This window comes from Protomyctophum bolini (assembly GCF_963924005.1).
Source record: "Protomyctophum bolini genome assembly, chromosome: 6".
NCBI classification, from domain to species: domain Eukaryota; kingdom Metazoa; phylum Chordata; class Actinopteri; order Myctophiformes; family Myctophidae; genus Protomyctophum; species Protomyctophum bolini.
Window position 1 is genome coordinate 47,740,868 of NC_137867.1, and position 26,555 is coordinate 47,767,422.

The 26,555-nt window shown below is 41.5% G+C and overlaps 1 protein-coding gene and 1 long non-coding RNA gene across 2 annotated transcripts; one reads left to right on the forward strand and one right to left on the reverse strand.

The window, feature by feature from the left end:
- Positions 1–9,296: 9,296 nt before the first annotated feature.
- LOC308317107 lies at positions 9,297–12,624 on the forward strand. Its single transcript, XR_013964225.1, has 3 exons — positions 9,297–9,463; positions 11,811–11,907; positions 12,466–12,624. It is a non-coding gene; the product is annotated as an uncharacterized lncRNA (long non-coding RNA).
- Positions 12,625–16,903: 4,279 nt separating this feature from the next.
- On the reverse strand, positions 16,904–24,447 carry LOC308317062 (CD209 antigen-like protein C; the record flags this gene model as incomplete). The annotated part of the gene is made up of 7 exons (XM_080765853.1): positions 16,904–17,288; positions 17,541–17,675; positions 18,018–18,130; positions 18,931–19,085; positions 19,512–19,616; positions 21,250–21,324; positions 24,342–24,447. 6 exons carry the CDS (start codon positions 24,445–24,447, stop codon positions 17,558–17,560), a joined length of 672 nt encoding a protein of 223 aa, XP_080621979.1. The 3' UTR covers positions 16,904–17,288; positions 17,541–17,557.
- Between the last annotated feature and the right edge of the window lie 2,108 nt (positions 24,448–26,555).

Genomic DNA, 26,555 nt, shown 5'->3' on the forward strand with positions numbered 1-26,555 from the left:
AGATATAGCACAGTCTTGTCCTCCTCCTTCATCACCACAGTCTTGTCCTCCATCACCACCACAGTCTTCATCGCCATCATTATCAGGCTCACCACTCCACCAGTACCTGTAGAAGTAGATACATTTAATACATTACAATACCTTCACAACAAGGCTTTGTTTCTCTAAAGGTTTTGTTTTTTAAATCGTGACTTCAAATTATGCTATTGTTGGTATTACATTTACTGGAGAATTGAAACGGATACAGTATAATTTATAGGTTTTAATAGGCTACCATTTAGACAAAAATGTGAAAAAGAAGTATGGTTAATGTAATTAAAATGTGTTAGTAGAATAATGAAGGTCAAGTCTTACGTCGGTGTGGTCAGTGGTGTTCCATCCACCCACTTCCACACTCCTTCCTCGTCCCTGTCGGTCAATCCGATCCACACCCTGTGTTCGCCAACTGCGTCAAGAACTCTGACAACAAGGTCCTGGACAGAAAAGCAGATGGTTGCAGAAGTACAATGTGTACAATAGATGCTTTACTGAAGTATAATGTGTACAATAGATGTGTTATTGAAGTACACTGTGTACAATAGATGTGTTATTGAAGTACACTGTGTACACTAAATGTGTTATTGAAGTACAGTGTGTACAATAGATGTGTTATTGAAGTACAGTGTGTACACTAAATGTGTTATTGAAGTACAGTGTGTACAATAGATGTTTGTCTCAACTGAAGCATACACTAATGACTAATGGACACCCATGTGTGAGACCATGCACGTGACGTGTGAGTGTGTGATCGTGCACGCACGCACACACACACACACACACACACACACACACACACACACACACACATGTACACACACACACACACACACACACACACACACACACACACACACACACTGCACCTGCTTCTCTCTGCTCTTTATGGTCATCAGGTCAGATTGTCTGGCTGTACAGAATGCTCTGCTGTCCTCCCTGGTCTTCCTCTCAGTAGAGATGTAGTAACACACACCATCACCAAATGTAAATCCATGTGATTCTAACCACAAAATATAATGTTAGACACTGTTTCCATGTGCTCAGATTAATGACAAATGATGATCTATATTCTACATGATATTAGAATGAATACAAAACATTGTCTCACTGACCACAAAGTATCATCTTCAGGTCATCTAGTTTGTCAGTCATGTCGTTAAGTCTGCTCAGTAACTGGTCTCTCTGGTCAGTCATGGTGTTAAGGCTGGTCTGCAACTGGTCTCTCTGGTCAGTCATGGTGTTCTTACACTGGTCTCTCTGTTCAGTCATGGTGCTAAGTCTGGTCTGCAACTGGTCTCTCTGGTCAGTCGTGGTGTTAAGGCTGGTCTCTAACTTGTCTCTCTGTTCAGTCATGTTGTCAAACCTAGTCTTCCACTGGTCTCTCTGGTCAGTCGTGGTGTTAAGTCTGGTCTGCAACTGGTCTCTCTGGTCAGTCAGGTTGTCATGTCTGTTCTGTAACTGATCCAAACTGGACTGCAGGGTGTGTTTCTCTTTGATCAACGGAGCGTCTGTAAGAAGGAGAATCAATAATCAGATTAACTTCATTATAAATTCAACTTTCTTCTGATTAATGATCTTTATTCGAAGACGAGACAAAAAGACCTCTAGCAGAAAGACGTCGTGGCCGGTGGGGGCGTGGTCGTGTTTAGGGTGGATTATGAATCCCACCAACGTTGTAGGTTAGACCCGCCTTAACCCATTCTGACCTGAGATCAGATTCATACGAGGTTTCCACTGGACACACACTGGTCTGATGAACCCATTCTGACCTGAGATCAGATTCTAAAAAAAATGTCAGTCGTTCTATGAGCTTGTAGATCTGCTATTTTTCAATAGCTAAAGCATAACATGGTGCTAACACCAAAACGGGTTCCCGGTCAGAATGGGTTAACAATGTGTCTGATTGGCATAGTTTTACTGAGGTTAGGGTTAAGGTTATAGGTTTAGGTATAGTTTTACTGAGTTTAGGGTTAGGGTTATAGGTTTAGGTATAGTTTACTGAGGTTAGGGTTAAGGTTATAGGTTTAGGTATAGTTTACTGAGGTTAGGGTTAAGGTTATAGGTTTAGGTATAGTTTTACTGAGGTTAGGGTTAAGGTTATATAGGTTTAGGTATAGTTTTAATGAGTTTCGGGTTAATGTTATAGGTTTAGGTATAGTTTACTGAGGTTAGGGTTAAGGTTATAGGTTTAGGTATAGTTTTACTGAGCTTCGTGGTTAAGGTTATAGGTTTAGGTATAGTTTACTGAGGTTAGGGTTAAGGTTATAGGTTTACAGTAGGTATAGTTTACTGAGGTTAGGGTTAAGGTTATAGGTTTAGGTATAGTTTACTGAGGTTAGGGTTAAGGTTATAGGTTTAGGTATAGTTTTACTGAGTTTCGGGTTAAGGTTATAGGTTTAGGTATAGTTTTACTGAGGTTAGGGTTAAGGTTATAGGTTTAGGTATAGTTTTACTGAGGTTAGGGTTAAGGTTATAGGTTTAGATATAGTTTTACTGAGTTTCGGGTTAAGGTTATAGGTTTAGGTATAGTTTTACTGAGTTTAGGGTTAGGGTTATAGGTTTAGGTATAGTTTACTGAGGTTAGGGTTAAGGTTATAGGGTTAGGTATAGTTTTACTGAGCTTCGTGGTTAAGGTTATAGGTTTAGGTATAGTTTACTGAGGTTAGGGTTAAGGTTATAGGTTTAGGTATAGTTTACTGAGGTTAGGGTTAAGGTTATAGGTTTAGGTATAGTTTTACTGAGGTTAGGGTTAAGGTTATAGGTTTAGGTATAGTTTTACTGAGGTTAGGGTTAAGGTTATAGGTTTAGGTATAGTTTTACTGAGGTTAGGGTTAAGGTTATAGGTTTAGGTATAGTTTTACTGAGGTTAGGGTTAAGGTTATAGGTTTAGGTATAGTTTTACTGAGGTTAGGGTTAAGGTTATAGGTTTAGGTATAGTTTACTGAGGTTAGGGTTAAGGTTATAGGTTTAGGTATAGTTTTACTGAGGTTAGGGTTAAGTTTATAGGTTATATAGTTTTCTGAGGTTAGGGTTAAGGTTCGCAGCCGAGTGTATACGGCGGCTGGGATGAGGATCAGCATCTCCAAATCTGAGGCCATGGTTCTCAGCAGGAAACCGGTGGATTGTGCAGTCCGGGTAGGGAATGAGGCATTACCCCACAGGTGAAGGAGTTCAAGTATCTCGGGGTCTTGTTCATGAGTGAGGGGAGGACGGAGAAGGAGATCAGCCGGAGAAATCGGAGCCGGCAGGGGGCGGTGTTACAGTCGCTGTACCGCTCTGTTGTGAGTTGTGACGAAAAGAGAGTTTCTCTCTGTCTACCGAGCAATCTTCGTTCCTACTCTCACCTTTCTCTCAATTCTTTTCTACTCAGTCTGTGTCTCATAGGAGGGCTGTGGGCAGTTCAGAAACCGTCCTCCAGTGACATCATCATTAGGCAGATTATTTTTTAAACAAGATTTTTTTTTACAAAAATGTTTATATTTTCATTATCGTGAGAACGATGGCTTCCATTTTCACATTGCAACTTTTCAGGACTAGAAAGCCTGCAGTTTGTATTAGCTTGTATTCCCCATCGATGATGTCACTGGAGGACGGTTTCTGAACTGCCCACAGCCCTCCTATGAGACACAGACCGAATAGAAAAAGAATGCGCCATTGTTTCATGATTATTAGTGAGGACCGATTATAATGAATATAGGTTGAAAAGTGGTGAAGTGGACCTTTAAGCAATTTTCATAATTGGCATAATATGTGACCATACCATTAACAACCTATAGAAGGCAAAATATTCAAAATGTCATCATGCTTTATGTGTCAAACTAGGGGGTTTTCGTGATGCTGAATCCATTCAGCATCAGGTGGTTTCTTCCCGACAGCAGAGATATAGGGCTCTATTTTCGTCACCGCTAAACCCCTTATCCCTAAACTTTTTTTTTATTATTTTGAAAAACATTTTTGAATAGTTCAACTCGATCTACATCCACATGTTGTGAGCTTGTAGATTGGCTATTTTATAACGAGTAAGACGCGCGAACGCGGGAAGCGAACGCAGATCGTAAATTGCAATAGTGTCTGTGCCCTTTGTGCCCATACATGGAGCTGAGTGATTTGTTGATGCAACACACTCCATATTTGGACGTAGCTCCATATATGGGCACAAAGGGGGGACACACGCACGCACAGACATGATCTGCTAGGTCTCATAGTAAGTGCTCACTGCGTTCGCAACTATTCAAAAATGTTTTTCAAAATGGTTAAAAAGGCAAATAAGTTCAGGGATAAGGGGTTTAGCATGGATGAAAATGGAGCCCTTATAAGTGTTTGTAGAATGATACTCACAGAGTATGAGCAGGACAACGATGCCAGCCAATAGGAGAAGACCCCACACCACAACAACGGCTACGTAGAGATTCTGCTTCGACTCTTTAGGGGCTGAAAAACAAACATTAACATTATCACACTTAACTTTATAATTCAGGGTTCAGTTCCAAAAAAGAAGACATTTAACTCATTCTGAACGGGAACCCATTTTGGTGTTATGCATCATGTTATGCTTTAGCTATTTAAAAATAGCAGATCTACAAGCTCATAGCGCGCCACCGAGTGGCGCGCTACGAGCTTGTAGGTCTGCTATTTTTTGAAAAATCGAAGAAGGACTGACATTTTTAGAATCTGATCTCAGGTCAGAATGGGTTCATCAGACCAGTGTGTGTCCATAGTGGAAACCTCGTATGAATCTGATCTCAGGTCAGAATGGGTTAAAATAAGTCACGTCGACGATGCGTCATGAAAGATGACATTAATGTATAGATTTTAGGGTTTAAACACAGTGAACATTCATTTACTACTTGGTTTGGGTTACTTTGAACTTCTACATTGTTGACGGTTTTGATTATAATTCAGTGCTTCAGTGCTCGAAAATATTGAACCAATGAAAAGTAGTACAAAGAAACTGAGTTCACTATATGAGTTCCTATCCTCCAAAAGAGACAACGAGAGAAGGAAAAACCAAACCAAAATAATAATGAAAAAAATATATATATAAATCAGCGATCCGGTTTGATATCAATAATAAAGCTTATCAGAATGGAACATTACGCCAGAAGCAGTTGCTACTTGCTAGTTGGATTCCTTCCAACAGACATGCAGGGGCCGTGTGGCAGAAGGCCCGGTCGCCCACGGTGCGTTCAGGTGCAAAGGGAGGGAGGGAGTTCCACAGACATGCAGGGGCCGTGTGGCAGAAGGCCCGGTCGCCCACGGTGCGTTCAGGTGCAAAGGGAGGGAGGGAGTTCCACAGACATGCAGGGGCCGTGTGGCAGAAGGCCCGGTCGCCCACGGTGCGTTCAGGTGCAAAGGGAGGGAGGGAGTTCCACAGACATGCAGGGGCCGTGTGGCAGAAGGCCCAGTCGCCCATGGTGCGTTCTGTTTGCAAAGGGAGGGAGGGAGTTCCACAGACATGCAGGGGCCGTGTGGCAGAAGGCCCGGTCGCCCATGGTGCGTTCTGTTTGCAAAGGGAGGGAGGGAGTTCCACAGACATGCAGGGGCCTTGTGGCAGAAGGCCCGGTCGCCCATGGTGCGTTCTGTTTGCAAAGGGAGGGAGGGAGTTCCACAGACATGCAGGGGCCGTGTGGCAGAAGGGCCGGTCGCCCACGGTGCGTTCAAGTGCAAAGGGAAGGGAGGGAGTTCCACAGACATGCAGGGGCCGTGTGGCAGAAGGCCCAGTCGCCCATGGTGCGTTCTGTTTGCAAAGGGAGGGAGGGAGTTCCACAGACATGCAGGGGCCGTGTGGCAGAAGGCCCAGTCGCCCATGGTGCGTTCTGTTTGCAAAGGGAGGGAGGGAGTTCCACAGACATGCAGGGGCCTTGTGGCAGAAGGCCCGGTCGCCCATGGTGCGTTCTGTTTGCAAAGGGAGGGAGGGAGTTCCACAGACATGCAGGGGCCGTGTGGCAGAAGGCCCAGTCGCCCATGGTGCGTTCTGTTTGCAAAGGGAGGGAGGGAGTTCCACAGACATGCAGGGGCCTTGTGGCAGAAGGCCCGGTCGCCCATGGTGCGTTCTGTTTGCAAAGGGAGGGAGGGAGTTCCACAGACATGCAGGGGCCGTGTGGCAGAAGGCCCAGTCGCCCATGGTGTGGAGTAAAGATATTATATACATAATTATCACAGAACGTGTATTCTAGAAGGTTCTGCGTTAACCTTTTGCAGTCAAAAAGAGAGTTTATACCATAGACCATGTTAATTAACTATTGAAAAACAATCTTAGTTTTTAGTTTTTATTTTACCTCCACGCTGCTGTTGCGCTGTGTTGTTCCGTGCAGCATCCTGCTCCGTGCCGGGGTCAGGTTTGGGGACAGGTTTGGGGTCAGGTTCGGGGCCAGGTTTGGGGCCAGGTTCGGGGCCAGGTTCGGGGCCAGGTTCGGGACCAGGTTTGGGGCCAGGTTCGGGACCAGGTTTGGGGCCAGGTTTGGGGGCAGGGTTGCGGTCAGCGTTGCGGTCAGCGTAGTCTGCAGTCACGTAGATGTCTACAACCCTGTCTTCCCAGTCTCCTCTGTCTTCTGTCTCTCTGTCTCTGTCTCTCGGTCCATACCTGACCTTCTTGGTCAGATCTGGCTTGGCATACACGTCCTCACTCATTGTGGCTGCTGTTCAAAGTGCACAATACTGTACATACTGTATTACCGTCTGACAGGTTGGAAAGATAAAGTCACTAAAAGGGGAAGATGAAAACCAATGCTTTGGTAGAATAGTGAAGTAATTGAGAAGTAATATTTCGCCACCCGGTCTTGCAAACTTCCCTTTCTGTAAATGCAAAGGTGATCATTTGTTTATGAAACATGACATGACACTTGTATTAAGTTATTAACCCATTAAGACCTGAGGCCGCTTCTACAAAATGTCTTCTATATATAATATATCCTAGCAGGTTTCTGAAAATCACACCTGTGTGAACTGAGCGGTGCAACTATACATTCATTGTTATAGTTACTGTACTGTAATGTACTCTGAACTGTATTGTAGTGTACTGTGCTCTGTACTGTACTTTGATTAATTTTGGAAAATATCTTTTATTTATAATTATAGAGTTTACCGTGTAGGGGTCCCCGGGGGGTCCCCGGGACGTCCAGACCCCCTGGAACGCGCCTGGGGTGCCGGCCCTGTTCCGGCGAGCCTTCCCACATCCGAAACGGTCGAGAAATGACAGAGTCACCGTGTTGCAGCCTTCCGTGCTCAGACACGGGGACAGACAGGGGACAGACACAGGGACAGACACAAGGGCGGACACAGGGACAGACACAGGGGCGGACACAGGGACAGACACAGGGACAGACACAGGGGGCGGACACGGGGACGGACACAGGGACAGGGACAGACACAGGGACAGACACAGGGGGCGGACACAGGGACAGACACAGGGACAGACACAGGGACAGACACAGGGGACAGGGACAGGGACAGACACAGGGACAGACACAGGGACAGACACAGGGACAGACATGGGGACAGACACAGGGGACAGACACAGACACAGGGACGGGGACAGACACAGGGACAGACACAGGGACAGACACGGGGACAGACACAGGGACACACATAGCTGCGTAATGGAGCGGAGGTACTGCTCAAAATCGTTTCTGTGTCAGTGGTTCTCATACCTGTTCACGTCAAGATCGTCCAAAATGATATCATTGGCCGGTGACCCTCAAAATGAATTTGTTACAGGGACCCCCATCTCAAAATTAATTTGTTACAGGGACCCCATCTCAAAATGAGTTTGTTACAGGGACCCCCATCTCAAAATTAATTTGTTACAGGGACCCCATCTCAAAATGAGTTTGTTACAGGGACCCCCATCTCAAAATTAATTTGTTACAGGGACCCCCATCTCAAAATGAGTTTGTTACAGGGACCCCCATCTCAAAATGAGTTTGTTACAGGGACCCCCATCTCAAAATTAATTTGTTACAGGGACACCCATCTCAAAATGAGTTTGTTACAGGGACCCCCATCTCAAAATTAATTTGTTACAGGGACCCCCATCTCAAAATGAATTTGTTACAGGGACCCCCATCTCAAAATGAATTTGTTACAGGGACCCCCATCTCAAAATGAATTTGTTACAGGGACCCCCATCTCAAAATTAATTTGTTACAGGGACCCCCATCTCAAAATTAATTTGTTACAGGGACCCCCATCTCAAAATGAGTTTGTTACAGGGACCCCATCTCAAAATTAATTTGTTACAGGGACCCCCATCTCAAAATTAATTTGTTACAGGGACCCCCATCTCAAAATTAATTTGTTACAGGGACCCCCATCTCAAAATTAATTTGTTACAGGGACCCCCATCTCAAAATGAGTTTGTTACAGGGACCCCCATCTCAAAATGAGTTTGTTACAGGGACCCCCATCTCAAAATTAATTTGTTACAGGGACCCCCATCTCAAAATGAATTTGTTACAGGGACCCCCATCTCAAAATGAGTTTGTTACAGGGACCCCCATCTCAAAATTAATTTGTTACAGGGACCCCCATCTCAAAATTAATTTGTTACAGGGACCCCCATCTCAAAATGAGTTTGTTACAGGGACCCCAATCTCAAAATGAGTTTGTTACAGGGACCCCCATCTCAAAATGAGTTTGTTACAGGGACCCCCATCTCAAAATGAGTTTGTTACAGGGACCCCCATCTCAAAATGAGTTTGTTACAGGGACCCCAATCTCAAAATGAGTTTGTTACAGGGACCCCCATCTCAAAATTAGTTTGTTACAGGGACCCCCATCTCAAAATTAATTTGTTACAGGGACCCCCATCTCAAAATTAATTTGTTACAGGGACCCCCATCTCAAAATGAGTGTTACTGGCCTTTTTACCTCCTTTATGATGAATTTCTGTTCTGTTCTTTGGCAAACAAAATAGAAGTGTACATTTGTACGTCTATAAATGTGATGAATTGAACAAGGTGGACCCTCTTGTAAACAAGTGTAATGCTTTATTGACCTCCACTCACAGTTAACAGTTTTTGTATTGAGTTGTGCTTGGAATGTAATTCTGCAAACTGCAAACTGTTTTTCTTTATTATAAATGTTTTGGGTCCAGGCGTTCACACAGGAAGCAGGTCTTTAAAAAAAGGAAAGAAAAGTATAACAGAAAACGGATTTTTTTTTGTGTGTGCGGAACTCGTCCCCACCTAAGGTCCCCACACGGACTTATTTACGGAGTGTACCGATCTGTACACTCCCTTAATATGTTCGTGTGGAAACGCAGCAATGTTTTGGTTTTTGGAAGTCCAACTCTTTTCGTCAATATGCCGGCTCAGTGCTGTGTCCCTCGGTGTTTGAAACGATCTGAGACTAAAACAACCACCAAACTCTCATTCTACCGCTTTCCTTGCAACCGCAAAGAAAAGAGGAAAAGGCTGCGGTTAATAAGGTAAGTGGCAATTTGAAGAAATAACTATGTTTGGCGCAGACTCTCGTATGAATACGAGAGTCAAGAACCAGGGCTAGCTAACCCGGTGTTAACATTACTTTAATTCAGTCAAACGGCTACAAAAGTACGCATCCGCCTCAAGGATCGATGTATGTGAAGTTTTTGACGCTTTTCTGCTCAACACACTTGTAATCAGTGCGTAGGGTAGCCGCAATTTGCAACTCTAGATTTGTTTTAATAATGGGGTGAATCTAGAGTTGCAAAAATACCTCCATTGACTCCCCATTAAACGACGTTAAACTCACCAACGCAACATATTGTAGCTATAGGCCAATTAAATGATCTTCTCTGAATCTGCCGAGCGTTTGTTTCATAAAAATCCACCGTAGACATTTTCAGCTACTTATTTCTGTCAAGAAATTCTCTGCAGGTGTTGGAGTTTGGAAGCACGTCGTAAAACACTGAACGGTCCTGTTTAGAATTTGTACATAATGCAGGAGACAGCAGCACGAGTCACGACCTGTTCAATAGTTACAAAAAGAATAACCTGCAGATCATTTCTTGACAGAAAGCAGCTCATAATTAACATGTATACCGTGGTGGATTGTTATGAAACAAAAATTGAAAGAGGATAATTCAAGCTTGGCCTAGAGCTGCAATGTTGGTGATTTTTAACGTCGTTTAATACAAGCAGATCGAAAACGCAAATTGTATGAGGGTTTTGCAACTCTAGATTCATCCCATTATAAAGGACCCCTTGGAAACGAGATGATGCATATATGCATCTCTAGGGTCTTATCCGTCTAATAAAGTTACTACAGCACAATTGGATGAATAAGGTGTATTTTATAGATATTCCTAATGAATGTGCTCAGCTGATTGATTGATTGATGAATTTATGAACGGGAGAATTACAGTACATTTCAAGCACAACTCAAAACAAAACTCTTAACTATGTGGACGACACCATAAAGCATTACACTTGTTTACAATAGGGCCCACCATGTTCAATTCATCATAACATTAGAGACGTACAAATATACTCTATATAGTGTATATATAACATACATACAGTGAGGGGCAAAAGGGGTGGGGGGGGGGATTCAGGTTTTACGGGGGCCAGTTTCATACTGCGGCCGTCCGTAGGTGCCCTTTGAGAGCGGTTTTGAAGGAGTCATGGGATTTGCATGTCTTAATCACTGTTGGTAGGGCGTTCCACATTTTGGTGGCATAGGAGTGAAAATAATTTGGTCCCTTGTTTGCGCCGAATCTAGGTGGTTAGTAGCGCTCCCTCCCTCTGTGTTATGGGTGTGTGGACTTCGTTGACAATAAGGAAGTATTTAGACGGGTACAAGATGTGTATCTTGGTGCTGTATCGAATCTTGTGGACCAGACCCATTGCAAGATGCTGTACTCTGTCGTCAACCCTAAGCCATTCCAGTCTGTAAACATGGGCAGGGGTGAGGTGGGTTTGAGGAGTGAGACAAGTAGTAACCTGAAGTTTGTTTGGGATGTCTTAAGGGCCTTTGAGGTGCTGTGGTACCAAGAGAGTCGTAGAAACCTTGTACTAGGGCTCCTGTTAGGGTCTTCAAGGTGAAGACCAGTGAGGAGATCCTGTATAGGAATCTTGTTCTTTGGTTGACTTCTTTGATTACGTTGGTGGCCATTTTATCACCGGAAAGATTGGCCTCCAGGATGGAACCTAGGTATGTAATTTAATCATTTTGTGTGATAATATTGTCACCCACTCTAATCAAGAAGTCATCAGCCTCACTGAGATCACTATTTGAACCAAAGAGAATGGATTCAGTTTTTATCAGCGAGCCCGGTGCAGATTCTACCGAGCTCAGAGCTGAGGGCCTTTTCAACCTGCAGCTTGTTCCTGTCCCAGACCAGCAGTGCTGAGTCAACTGCAAACAGGAACAAGTTGTGGTCACAAGCTGATGGAGCATTTATTTATATAGCGCCTTTATCCAAGGCACTTCACATAGATTGTGCATTCCATTCACCCATGCCGGAGGAAACCATGCAAGGCACCAACCTGCACATCAGGAGCAATTAGGGGTTAAGGGTCTTGCTCAAGGACACTTCGACACTAACTCTGGGGGAGCCCGGGTTTGAACCGGGAACCTTGCGGTTCCCATCCGGTCACTCTACCCCTGAGCCACTGTTTTATTTGAATTTGTTTCTCTTTAAAACAAACAAATTAACTTATCTCAAACTAATTATATTGTTGGAGAGAGTCTGACATTTACATTTTTCATTGCCTATAATGTGTTTTTCATCGCCTATAATATTGCTTCTGTAATTCTTGTGCACATGAGTAATATAAATCTTCTATTTACAGGCGTCGCAACTTCACCCCAAACTGCAACTCAAGGGTGTGCAGTTGGCGTTTCCCGAAGGGCAAAGCTGCCGGGCCATCACCATTTGCATGGAATGAGGTATTATTGGGGGAATGAGGGGAAGACTTTCCTATAGGCCACCTCAGCCATACACCCAAATATGATCTGATTTAGTTTATACTTTTTATTAGAAATGCAGCAATGTTGAAATCTGATTTCTTTATTCAGTCTTTGTTTTCCTTCCGTGAGATTTACTGAAGTCTCAAAAAGGTGGGCATAATAAGCTTCGACTTCAGCCCTTTCCTTTTCGGTCAATTGTATCATGTTGTCAACCCCTTTTCTGTATGTAATAATGCTGGATAAACCATGACCGAGACAAATAATAATATCTATCTATATGTGATATTTGTTCAAAGGTTTCATGACATCAATTTCCATTTACTTTTATTTTTCGTTTTTCTTTTAGGTTCTTTGACCTCAATTAACACCCAAACAACCTTTATGCGCATCCAGTGGATTTTCTGTGCTCTGGGATTTTCTCTGAGCCACAGAAAATCTACTGAATCATGTTAAAAATTCCCGGTGCAAATTTTCTGGGTGCAATTGAGCTCAGAAACCCATTTCAAGATGCCCCCCCGTCTTCTGTCCACATTGCAGCATGCTGTGAGCCTGCTGGGTGTAAAAGACAACGGCCTAAAAGACGATACCGATGTCCCTAAACCTTCCACGACACCTGCAACAGTCTCTGCCTTTCAAGAGCCAGCTCTTCGCCGGCGCTTGAAGACATCAGTTCAAGTGGTCTTTTCACTTGATTCAGTACAGGTCAGTTTAGACGGTAACGGGTACGGTCGCCCCTTTCCCATCTCGCCCCACACTCTTATCTAGCTGTAAATAACAAACATAATTCTTTTTTTTTTCCACTTTTTTGTTTATTCAAGATTCAGGGTATACAGTAAATCAAATGACATATGTGACACACCCATATGAAACATATAAAAGATAACAAAATATTGTGAGTCAATACACAAAATATTTAACAAACATAATTCATGTTGGTGATTATATAAAAGGTATTATCATATTAATGTATCATTGTTAAGTTCACTCTGTATATCCACGGGCATAATAGCATGATGATGCCATTACAAAACGTGAACTACAACATGGAAGAAATGTGTTTAATAAAACAAAATGAACTGCTAGATTCTAGCAGTTCATTTCGTTTTATTAAACACATAGTCTAGCAGCTAGAAGGTCCTCAATTAACTTAATTAAGCAGCCACCGTCTCTGTGTCATGTTATTCTTTAGAGAGTACAGAGATTACTATATACTCTATAGATTAATATACGACTACTATACAATCAAATTAATCTGTATACAAGATCATTTCAGATTTCAGAGAGGGAGGGAGGGAAATACTAAATTAACTGTTAACGACATTGTGTGTGTGTGTGTGTGTGTGTGCGTGTGTGTGTGTGTGTGTGTGCGTGTGCGCGTGTGCGCGTGCAGCAGATGTCCAACAGTGATGACTGTGTGTCCAGTAGTCGGAGCGTATCCCCTCAGTGCCACATGCACATGCCCTCTGGAGGACTGATGGCGGCATGACACCCATGACATGCACTGAGACTAGCTGTGAGTAGCCTGGGCTTGTCGAGGTCCCGACGTGCCCTTGAGCAAGGCAGAAAATCGACTCCAGTTAGAGCCACAACTTGGTTGAACCTGGCTGTAACCTATACTCTAGTCTGTGGCCTACCATAACGTTATTGAACATAATCTGAATGAAAGATGCTAATGTATAAATGTATACCACTCTAAAATTGACGTGAGATAAAGGCATTACTACCTATCTGGCTGACTTACCAAATTTGGAGCGCCTCTCTCTCTCTCTCTCTCTCTCTCTCTCTCTCTCTCTCAGCGCACACAAGCAATTATAGAAATTGGAGAAATTTCATTCACATGTTCTCTCTCTCACACACTTTCTGACAACAGATACATATTGTCCAATCAATACGTTTTGTTATTCAAATCTAGTTGATTGCTGTGAAATCAATCAGATGGCAAATGATCATTGAGTAACGTTATAGCTCTAACTCGCACATTATGTGAGATCACATGTATCACATTATATAAAAGACCTTTAATATAGCCTGAATGGGCGCTCTCTCTCTCTCTCTCTCTCTCTCTCTCTCCTTGTAACGACAGAACAGGAAGAACTGCGTACATGTGCGTAATGTGACTATATTGTTAGATTGGAAGACAATACAGTCTTGGCTGACAACACCAATTGAAAGTAGAGTTCCCAAGGATTATGGCGATCTTTTTTACATTTTAAATATCGCTTAAGAAATGAGCGAGATATGCCTTATAGTAAAATGTCAATGCAGGTCTTGGCTACCTAGTGTGCGCTCCGCGACGGCACACCTAGATTTTCATTCATTTTTCAGATCATTGTCATCAGTCGTTGCAGTGCAAACCCTTAAATATAGCCTATATTAACTTCATGGGCTATTGTAATAATAGCTCAGATTTATATAGTGCTTTTCTAAATACCCAAAGCGCTTTACATGATGGGAACACTAGGAACAGACTTTATTAAGAAAAAAATCAAATTGTAGCTACAATAATGTCATGTGACATATTTCTTTCACCCGGTATTATTGATGTGAGTTGATCAAAACATTATTGCATATAATAATGCTTGACGGCCTGCTCTTGCCTTTACTGTCCACCAGTGTCCATTCGACTAAATCTACAGGTGATTTAGTCGACTAAAATGTATTTTGCCGGGCCTTGATGCCGTCGAAATGACAGATTTTACACTTGCTGAAAATAGTCGATCTACAAGCCCGCGACGCGTTGTGAGCTTGTGGATCGGCTATTTTCAGCATGCAACCAAGTGTAAATTCACTTATACTGGATCTCTTGTCTACTGGTCCATTTTAGTCTAGTTTTTATTTCTTTATAACATTAAAAATCAAGCAGTAATGCAATACAGTGAGGACATGAATAACAAAAGAATCAAAGATCAATTAAAAGCAAGGGTGTTGAAGTGGGTCTTGAGCTGTGCTTTAAAAAATGTCTACAGAGGCTGCCTGTCGAAGGTACAGTGGGAGTTTGTAGTCATCAGGATAATATCGCTACGTCATGTTGTAGTATTGTTTTGTAGTCATCAGGATAATATCGCTACGTCATGTTGTAGTATTGTTTTGTAGTCATCAGGATAATATCGCTACGTCATGTTGTAGTATTGTTTTGTAGTCATCAGGATGATATCGCTACGTCATGTTGTAGTATTGTTTTGTAGTCATCAGGATAATATCGCTACGTCATGTTGTAGTATTGTTTTGTAGTCATCAGGATGATATCGCTACGTCATGTTGTAGTATTGTTTTGTAGTCATCAGGATGATATCGCTACGTCATGTTGTAGTATTGTTTTGTAGTCATCAGGAGGATATCGCTACGTCATGTTGTAGTATTGTTTTGTAGTCATCAGGAGGATATCGCTACGTCATGTTGTAGTATTGTTTTGTAGTCATCAGGATGATATCGCTACGTCATGTTGTAGTATTGTTTTGTAGTCCTCAGGATGATATCGCTACGTCATGTTGTAGTATTGTTTTGTAGTCATCAGGATGATATCGCTACGTCATGTTGTAGTATTGTTTTGTAGTCATCAGGATGATATCGCTACGTCATGTTGTAGTATTGTTTTGTAGTCCTCAGGATGATATCGCTACGTCATGTTGTAGTATTGTTTTGTAGTCCTCAGGATGATATCGCTACGTCATGTTGTAGTATTGTTTTGTAGTCATCAGGATGATATCGCTACGTCATGTTCATGTTGTAGTATTGTTTTGTAGTCCTCAGGATGATATCGCTACGTCATGTTGTAGTATTGTTTTGTAGTCATCAGGATGATATCGCTACGTCATGTTGCAGTATTGTTTTGTAGTCATCAGGATGATATCGCTACGTCATGTTGTAGTATTGTTTTGTAGTCATCAGGAGGATATCGCTACGTCATGTTGTAGTATTGTTTTGTAGTCATCAGGAGGATATCGCTACGTCATGTTGTAGTATTGTTTTGTAGTCCTCAGGATGATATCGCTACGTCATGTTGTAGTATTGTTTTGTAGTCATCAGGATGATATCGCTACGTCATGTTGTAGTATTGTTTTGTAGTCATCAGGAGGATATCGCTACGTCATGTTGTAGTATTGTTTTGTAGTCATCAGGAGGATATCGCTACGTCATGTTGTAGTATTGTTTTGTAGTCATCAGGAGGATATCGCTACGTCATGTTGTAGTATTGTTTTGTAGTCATCAGGATGATATCGCTACGTCATGTTGTAGTATTGTTTTGTAGTCCTCAGGATGATATCGCTACGTCATGTTGTAGTATTGTTTTGTAGTCATCAGGATGATATCGCTACGTCATGTTGCAGTATTGTTTTGTAGTCATCAGGATGATATCGCTACGTCATGTTGTAGTATTGTTTTGTAGTCATCAGGAGGATATCGCTACGTCATGTTGTAGTATTGTTTTGTAGTCATCAGGAGGATATCGCTACGTCATGTTGTAGTATTGTTTTGTAGTCATCAGGATGATATCGTTACGTCATGTTGTAGTATTGTTTTGTAGTCATCAGGATGATATCGTTATGTCATGTTGTAGTATTGTTTTGTAGTCATCAGGATGATATCGTTACGTCATGTTGTAGTATTGTTTTGTTGTCATCAGGATGATATCGTTACGTCATGTTGTAGTATTGTTTTGTAGTCATCAGGATGATATCGTTATGTCATGTTGTAGTATTGTTTTGTAGTCATCAGGATGATATCGTTACGTCATGTTGTAGTATTGTTTTGTTGTCATCAGGATGATATCGTTACGTCATGTTGTAGTATTGTTTTCTTTCTTTTTTTACTTTGTTATTTCAGTTTAGGCAACTTCACAGAATCACAAGTATACATTTTTCTTACAACTGATTTTTCTATTATATCTATTCATTACACAGTACTAGTACTGTAGGTTGTTAAATGTATTAATGTATGAAACATAACCTTTTGGCTAAATTTACTATGTGTATGTTTCATTGTGCTGGGTGCCAATAACGTTAGTTGAAGCGTTTTTTTTTTTTTTTTTACAAATTTGCTACATTTCATGATCTAGATTCACATATGAGTAAACTAAGGCACCAGTACTTGTTTCAGATGTTACATGTATATGTACAGTATTTATGACATATAAAGATTTTGTGTTGCCAAAATCAATATAACACATTGTTACAAGCAAAAACAGCAGCACAAGATTTTCGTTTTTTTGGTTACATACTTTTATATACGTTTCTTGGCCCGTGACAAAATACTGCAGGATATTATGAGTAGAACTTTGAACCCAAAGTACAGAAGGGTATTGTCTATGAAACAATGGGGCCTATATGGGGCGTGGAAAGGGCTGTGAGATGGGCCTATTATTAACCCATTCTGACCTGGCACCCATTTTGGTGTTAGCATCGTGTTACGCTTTAGCTATTGAAAAATAGCAGATCTACAAGCTCATAGCGCGCCACCGAGTGGCGCGCTACGAGCTTGTAGGTCTGCTATTTTTGAAAAATCGAAGAACGACTGACATTTTTAGAATCTGATCTCAGGTCAGAATGGGTTCATCAGACCAGTGTGTGTCCCAGTGGAAACCTGGTATGAATCTGATCTCAGGTCAGAATGGGCTAGTGAATGCATAACACTAGAAAACCATTTCACAAATCCAATATGATAGACTTGCACACGGTGCGTCCATCCATCCTCCATTATAACCCAAAACACAATCTCCAGCACCGTCGGGCTCACGAGACCGCCAGTACCTGTAGAAGTAGAAACATTAAATGCCTTTTGGACTGATATCGAAAAAAGGCCTTCTAAATCCTGACATTTCTCTGAAAAGCCTATTTTTTTTTTATGTCAGTCGTTCTCAAACATTTTCATGTCGACGACCCCCAAGGTAACCTGACTCCGCCAGACAGCCTGCACCTCCTTATGGTCATTTTTAAATCTCGTTTAAAAACACACATGTTCTCCCTGGCCTTTTAATAGCTGTACACAGCCTGGTGGAGACAACAATGTGAAATGTAGTTTTGCTGAAAATAAATAAACGTAAAATGTTTTCTTTTAAATAGCAGAGTAGAATAATGAAGGTGAAGTCTTACGTTGGTGTGGTCAGCGGTGTTCCATCCACCCACTTCCACACTCCTTCTGTCTCGCTGTCGGTCAATCCAAGCCACACAACGTTGTCTCTGCCAACGTATCTGTCAACAAAGTCCTGGACAGAAAAGCAGCTTCAGGTTACTGAAGTACAAAGCATTTAACCATTCGGGAGGTCTTATAACGGAAGCCCTTTTTCAATTTAACAACTTATTGATTAAACATTACTTTATTAGTGAATTAAAATGTCAGGCCGCCCCTGCACGCATGCACGCACGTGTATTTCAGTTGGGTTGTTCACATTTACCTCAATAGGAAATGCATCAAATGAAATGCATGCAGTAAATCTTCAAATGGAACAAAAATATCTTATGTTAGATTTACGTCTACAATATAAATATATAGCTAGTTTCCTGCTCACTTTGTCGTCGTCCAAATCCTTCATTTACAAGGGATAGATCCATCAAACACACGCACAAAACCTTAAATTGACCTTTGAGATATAATTATTATACTATAGCCTATGATTATATTAGTAATTAACAATTCCACAATAACCAGCAGAGAGCAGACCCTTTGTTTACTTACAGAATTCTATAAGTTGGGTTGTTTGAGATGCAGAGCTATAATACTAACCTACAGTAAAACAATAAATTGCTTTGAATTTAAATGTAATGCATTCTTACATGTTTTGGGAAATTAATAGAGCTTTAATATAAATCCGAATTGAATCGCCATCAAATCGCATCGTATCGGTAGAGGGGTGTATCGTATCGCATCGTATCGCCAGGAGATTCCATGTATCGCTAAAGTATCGTATCGCTGGCAGTGCATCGAGATGCATATCGAATCGTGAGATGAGACGAGATTCACATGCCTAGGACACACACTCTCTCTCTCTCTCTCTCTCTCTCTAACCTGTTCTTCTCTACTGTTAACGACCACCAGATCAGCTCCTTGGTTCTGACAGTCTTCTCTACTTTGCTGCCATGTTTTCCCTTCAGTAGTCTCATTGTAGGTCCTGTAGGAGTAACAGCTGTCTCCAAACGTCGTCCATCCGGCGATGCCACACCCTGAAAAACATCAAACGGGACATTTTACTGATGGATTTTCAAAGCAATATCTAACGCGTACAGTTGTAATAATAATAGTAGTAGTCAGAGATGGAGTGGAGGGTAAAACTATTCACTTATTATATCAATGGTGTTTTCTATACTCCACACATTTAGCCTATACTCAAGTAATACTTTTCTGGTATTTTAGTGAAGTATTTCAATGTCTGTGACACTGTATACTTCTGTTATATACTCTTAGATATATACCGGTAATAGAATATTAAATTGTTTTTATTCCACTGCGTTTATTTGACACCTCTCTAGTTACTTCATAGATTTAGATTATTAATAAGTAACACCCCCCCCCCCCCTCCCGGTAATGATTACAATATCCATAATACACCATTTTAATATTTATTAAAAAAAATTTTTTTTACTTCTCACCTAATGTCTTAAATTTCAACCTCTTTACTTCACTTTTCAGTTGCGTAATCTCCAGGGTCAGGTCAGTCTTCAGTTGGGTCAGGTCAGTCTTCAGGTTGTTGTTAGCTACAACAGAACAGACAAAGATAAGATATGATTCAACTTTATTGTCAGCTTGCACTGACATTTGTGACCAGATTTGACTAGGAGACTGCCATTGGAGTTTTTTTGAATTTTTGTTTTTTCATTTCATATCAAAGCAGGGAATCATAGCTTCAAATTGACATATCGGTTGTTCAGTTTGACCCACCGGTTTTGGAGATATGGCTTATAGAGTAATGTCTTGCAGAAAACAGCGAGTTGAGAAAACAGGCTTGAAAAGGTTCACTTCTGTGGTCTCTAACATTACACTCACCTATAGCTACATGTTTAAGCATTTATTTCATATTTACATGTCTTCTGTGGTCTCTAACATTACACCTAGCTACATGTTTAAGCATTTATTTCATATTTACATTTCAGCTTTGACACTTATTTCAGACATGCTCTAGTATGTGAGAGTCTGCCTGTGCTATTAACTCATTTTTGAAAAAAAAGTTTTTCTCTGGTGAAAAGCTGTAATGTGCGCGATCGATGGCAGGCAAATCTGGTCACAGGTTTGCGTCCATGACGTCACCGTTCAAGATACAGACATAAGACATAAACACAATACATTACAAAAGATACATTACAGGACACAAATCACAGAAGCAGACATGGAACAAGAACAATAGAACTTTGGTTTAAAAGCAGAACAGACTGCTGCACAAAAGAGTTCTTTAGCCTGTTTTTCTTATATTTAGGGACTCTAAACCGCCTCATGGAGGGCAACTGATATTCATCATTTAAAACTTGTAAGGCGTCAGAGGAGATACTGTTTGCCAGTCTAAGCATGCTCTTGATCTGGGCTTCTTTAAAGAGGGAGTGCCACAACTTTTCTTTTCTCCCATAGGATTTTCTTTAAGTATTTATTTAAAGACGGTTACGCCGCGGACAAAGCCAACTCGGATCGTGACAAATCATGACAATGAACACAATGTTTTGGGGCCGATCGAATAATTTATAAGAAGAAAAACAAAACAAATAGTCTTGTCTCCTGCCTTTATTTTCTTCTTTCTAATGATTTGATCGGCCCCAAAACATTGTGTTCATCGTCATGATTTGTCACGATCCGAGTTGGCTTTGTCCGCGGCGTAACCGTCTTTAAATAAATACTTAACCCATTCTGAACGGGAACCCATTTTGGTGTTAGCCATCATGTTATGCTTTATCTTTTGAAAAATAGCAGATCTACAAGCTCATAGCGCGCCACCGAGTGGCGCGCTATGAGCTTGTAGGTCTGCTATTTTTGAAAAATCGAAGAATGACTGACATTTTTAGAATCTGATCTCAGGTCAGAATGGGTTAATCAGACCAGTGTGTTGTCCAGTGGAAACCTCGTATGAATCTGATCTCAGGTCAGAATGGGTTAAAGAAAATCCTATGGGAGAAATGCATTGCGTTTCATTTCCTGGGCCACTCGTCGTTCTGAAAGGGGGAGGGACTGCGACGCTCTATACACGGTCGTTTCTGTTCATGATGAACAGGAACTTCTTAACGCCACTTCCTTTATCATACTTTACCTGATGCAGAAAAATACACAAGACATACGAGGAAAGGAAGCAGTGAGAATTATATACTGTAGGTCAATGTTTCACCCGATATAGACTTTAATCAATACCTGCTTTGTGTTTCTGCAGTTCCTCCACCAACTCTTCCATCTTGGTTTCACTCGCAGACAGTCTGGAAGCCATATCTGACACCACATGTAAAATCACACAGAAACCTGATATCTGACATCACATGTAAAACCACACAGACACCTGATATCTGACATCACATGTAAAATCACACAGAAACCTGATATGTGACATCACATGTAAAATCACACAGAAACCTGATATGTGACATCACATGTAAAATCACACAGAAACCTGATATCTGACATCACATGTAAAATCACACAGAAACCTGATATGTGACATCACATGTAAAATCACACAGACACCTGATATCTGACATCACATGTAAAATCACACAGAAACCTGATATGTGACATCACATGTAAAATCACACAGAAACCTGATATGTGACATCACATGTAAAATCACACAGAAACCTGATATGTGACATCACATGTAAAATCACACAGAAACCTGATATCTGACATCACATGTAAAATCACACAGACAACTGATATGTGAAATTATTAATTCATATGTGACATCACTGTATAATCACTAGGGCCGGGGGACTTAATCGAGATTAATTAACTACAGAAAAACCTCCTTTTTGTTTCCCCCATAATAAAGTTGTTTTTATTTGTTTTCTCATGCCCAGCCATGTAAAGTACATTTGAGTATTCATATACACACTGAGACACTTTATATAGGCACTTATCACTATGTATATATATATATATATATATATATATATATCACTGTTGGAATCAAACGCATTTTTCTATTGAGTTGTGTGCACTGGAAATAATATAAAGTCCCCCCCATTCTGTGTTGCCTATAGAACTGAAGGTCTGAAAAAAACAGTAACATTATGAAGTACATTTTTATTTTGTGATGTCACTGAGATGTACTTCATAATGTTACTGATTTGTTTTTCAGACCTCCAGTTCTAGGAAACACAGAATGGGGGGGACTTTATTATAGCCACACAACAACTCTAAGGTATATTAATGACAGTAAAATGTTGAAAATTAGTGGAATCCCGTAGTCACTATTCACTGGGATACCAAAAAAACATTTGAAAAAAAAAGGTTTCTCACTGTTCTCGGGTAAAATATTGATATGCGATTAAAATGCGATTAATCGAGATTAATTAACTACAAAGCCTCTGATTACGGTAATTAGATTAATTTTTTTAATCGAGTCCCAGCTCTAATAATCACACAGACAACTGACATCACATGCATAATCACACAGACAACTGACATCACATGTATAATCACACGGACAACTGACATCACGTGTATAATCACACAGACAACTGACATCACGTGTATAATCACACAGACAACTGACATCACATGTATAATCACACAGACAACTGACATCACATGTATAATCACACAGACAACTGACATCACATGTATAATCACACAGACAACTGACATGTGAAATTCAGTGGTGGACAAAAGTACGTTTACATGTTTTACTTAAGTACAAGTAACGCAAGGTAGAAATAGTATTGCATCAAAATACAACTTAACCCATTTTGATCGGGAACCCCTTTTGGTGTTAGCATCATGTTATGCTTTAGCTACTGAAAAATAGCAGACCTACAAGCTCATAGCGCGCCACCGAGTGGCGCGCTATGAGCTTGTAGGTCTGCTATTTTTGAAAAATCGAAGAACGACTGACATTTTTAGAAACTGATCTCAGGTCAGAATGGGTTAATCAGACCAGTGTGTGTCCAGTGGAAACCTCGCATGAATCTGATCTCAGGTCAGAATGGGTTAAAGTACCAAAAGTAGTAAATACTCAATATGTAAGAGTACAGTACTTGGTTACTTTAGGTGAGATGAGGAGACATTTGAGGCACGTCCCACTTTGAAGTTTACATCCTATTATAGTCTTCATTTTTACGTCACGTTAACCCATTCTGACCTGAGATCAGATTCATACGAGGTTTCCACTGGACACACACTGGGTCTGATTAACCCATTCTGACCTGAGATCAGATTCATACGAGGTTTCCACTAGACACACACTGGTCTGATTAACCCATTCTGACCTGAGATCAGATTCATACGAGGTTTCCACTGGACACACACTGGTCTGATTAACCCATTCTGACCTGAGATCAGATTCATACGAGGTTTCCACTGGACACACACTGGTCTGATTAACCCATTCTGACCTGAGATCAGATTCATACGAGGTTTCCACTAGACACACACTGGGTCTGATTAACAAGCATGCAGCCTCTTAAAAATCAATACATTTCATGTTCAAATATGTTTGGGCTCATTTCATCGTCTACTCAGGCTTTTGTGAACACCTCAGACAATGAAGTTGCTTGATTCAGTATTTAGACATTTTGATATAGGCCTACATTTTTATCAGACACTGCCATATAAACTCATTGTGACTTCAAACTCCAACATTTTTAACCACGTTAGATTTACTGAAAACACGTCTCTGCTTCTGGTATAACTGTCCCTCTCAAGCTATATACATTCAAACCTGCACAGTTTGAGCGGCGTGATTACATATACAAAGTCAATGAAGCGAACGGCTGTGCCCCTCACTTCACACATGTGTGATTTTATTTACACATTTTACACATCTTTACTCTTCTTTATTTGAAAATAAATGCATGTATACAATGAAGAATATTGGATATATCGACTCGAGCAACTTTAAAAAGTGTCCCAAAAGAAGGAGGTTAACCCAATTCTGAACGGGAACCCATTTTGGTGTTAGCATTATGTTTGTAGGTCTGCTATTTTTGAAAAATCGAAGAACGACTGACATTTTTAGAATCTGATCTCGGGTCAGAATGGGTTCATCAGACCAGTGTGTGTCCAGTGGAAACCTCGTATGAATCTGATCTCAGGTCAGAATGGGTTAAAATGAGCCCACTGGTGTTTGAGAGGTAAACATTATACTGACCTGCATGCTGTTCTTCCAGTTGGCTCTTAAAATGAGCCCACTGGTGTTTGAGAGGTAAACATTATACTGACCTGCATGCTGTCCTTCCAGTTGGCTCTTAAAATGAGCCCACTGTTGTTTGAGAGGTAAACATTATACTGACCTGCATGCTGTCCTTCCAGTTGGCTCTTAAACCTCTGGAACTCCCCGCGGATGTCATCAGCCTCGGCCAGGCAGAACAGCAGCAGAAGCAGCAGAGCAGTCTTCATGGTGAAGTCCAGACTGTGAGGCTATAACATAACATGCATGACAGCCCGTATTTATTGGAGGTTCAGACACTGAATATTGATCGGTTCCTTCAGGGGGTGGGGCGAGTGATGGCTATAGAGAGAGAGAGAGAGAGAGAGAGAGAGCGAGAGGGAGAGGGAGAGGGGGGGCGAGTGACGGCTACATTGTATTCCTGTTTCTCATTGGATGGAGGCGTGGAGAAACATGTTTGAGAGAGGGAGAGAGAGAGAGAGAGAGGGGGGAGAGAGAGAGAGGGGGGGGAGAGAGAGAGAGAGAGGGGGGAGAGGGAGAGGGGGGTGAGTGACGGCTATATCATTGTATTCCTGTTTCTCATTGGATGGAGGCGTGGAGAAGCATGTTAGAGAGGGGGAGAGAGAGAGAGGGGTGAGAGTAAGTAAGTAAGTAAATTTTATTTATAAAGCACTTATCAAAACAACAGTTACAAAGTGCTGTACAACAAAGTAAAAAAACAAGGTTAAAAACAAAAAAAAACAATCAATTCAAAGCGACAAATCACAGATCAAAATACAAACGAAAAATAAATATGTTTTCAGTGACTTCTTAAAGATGTCAACAGACTCGATCTGCATTCTTTATGAAACGGGGGGGGGGGGGGGGGGGGAAAGGGCATTCCACAGTGTGGGAGCAGCTATACGGCAAAAGCCCGGTCGCCCTGGGTTACCCGTTTGGTCGCCGGAATTTTCAGTAGGCCCTGATTGTCTGAGGACCGGAGCGATCTTAATTTTCAGTAGGCCCTGATTGTCTGAGGACCGGAGCGATCTTAATTTTCAGTAGGCCCTGATTGTCTGAGGACCGGAGCGATCTTAATTTTCAGTAGGCCCTGATTGTCTGAGGACCGGAGCGATCTTAATTTTCAGTAGGCCCTGATTGTCTGAGGACCGGAGCGATCTTAATTTTCAGTAGGCCCTGATTGTCTGAGGACCGGAGCGATCTTAATTTTCAGTAGGCCCTGATTGTCTGAGGACCGGAGCGATCTTAATTTTCAGTAGGCTCTTATTGTCTTGAGGACCGGAGCGATCTTAATTTTCAGTAGGCTCTTATTGTCTTGAGGACCGGAGCGATCTTCATTTTCAGTAGGCTCTTATTGTCTTGAGGACCGGAGCGATCTTAATTTTCAGTAGGCTCTTATTGTCTTGAGGACCGGAGCGATCTTAATTTTCAGTAGGCTCTTATTGTCTTGAGGACCGGAGCGATCTTAATTTTCAGTAGGCTCTTATTGTCTTGAGGACCGGAGCGATCTTAATTTTCAGTAGGCTCTTATTGTCTTGAGGACCGGAGCGATCTTAATTTTCAGTAGGCTCTTATTGTCTTGAGGACCGGAGCGATCTTAATTTTCAGTAGGCTCTTATTGTCTTGAGGACCGGAGTGATCTGGTGTTTGGTTTTGGAAGCAGAAGGTCTGAGATGTAGGGTAGGGTGGGAGCAGAAGGTCTGAGATGTAGGGTAGGGTGGGAGCAGAAGGTCTGAGATGTAGGGTAGGGTGGGAGGCCAGCCCATGTAACTCCTTATTATAAGTGGTTAGAATGATTGTGAAGTTGCTTCTGGATTTGATGGGTAACCAGTGATATACGGTGTGATATGTGTGTGATCTGCGATTTGGTGTTTTGTAAGAATCCTGGCGGCTGTGTTCTGAATTAACCCATTCTGAACGGGAACCCGTTTTGGTGTTAGCACATCATGTCATGCTTTAGCTATTGAAAAATAGCAGGTGGCGCACTACGAGCTTGTAGGTCTGCTATTTTTGAAAAAAATCGAAGAACGACTGACATTTTTTTAGAATCTGATCTCAGGTCAGAATGGGTTAATCAGACCAGTGTGTGTCCAGTGGAAAACCTCGTATGAATCTGATCTCAGGTCAGAATGGGTTAATCAGACCAGTGTGTGTCCAGTGGAAAACCTCGTATGAATCTGATCTCAGGTCAGAATGGGTTAATCAGACCAGTGTGTGTCCAGTGGAAAACCTCGTATGAATCTGATCTCAGGTCAGAATGGGTTAATCAGACCAGTGTGTGTCCAGTGGAAAACCTCGTATGAATCTGATCTTAGGTCAGAATGGGTTAACTGTAGTT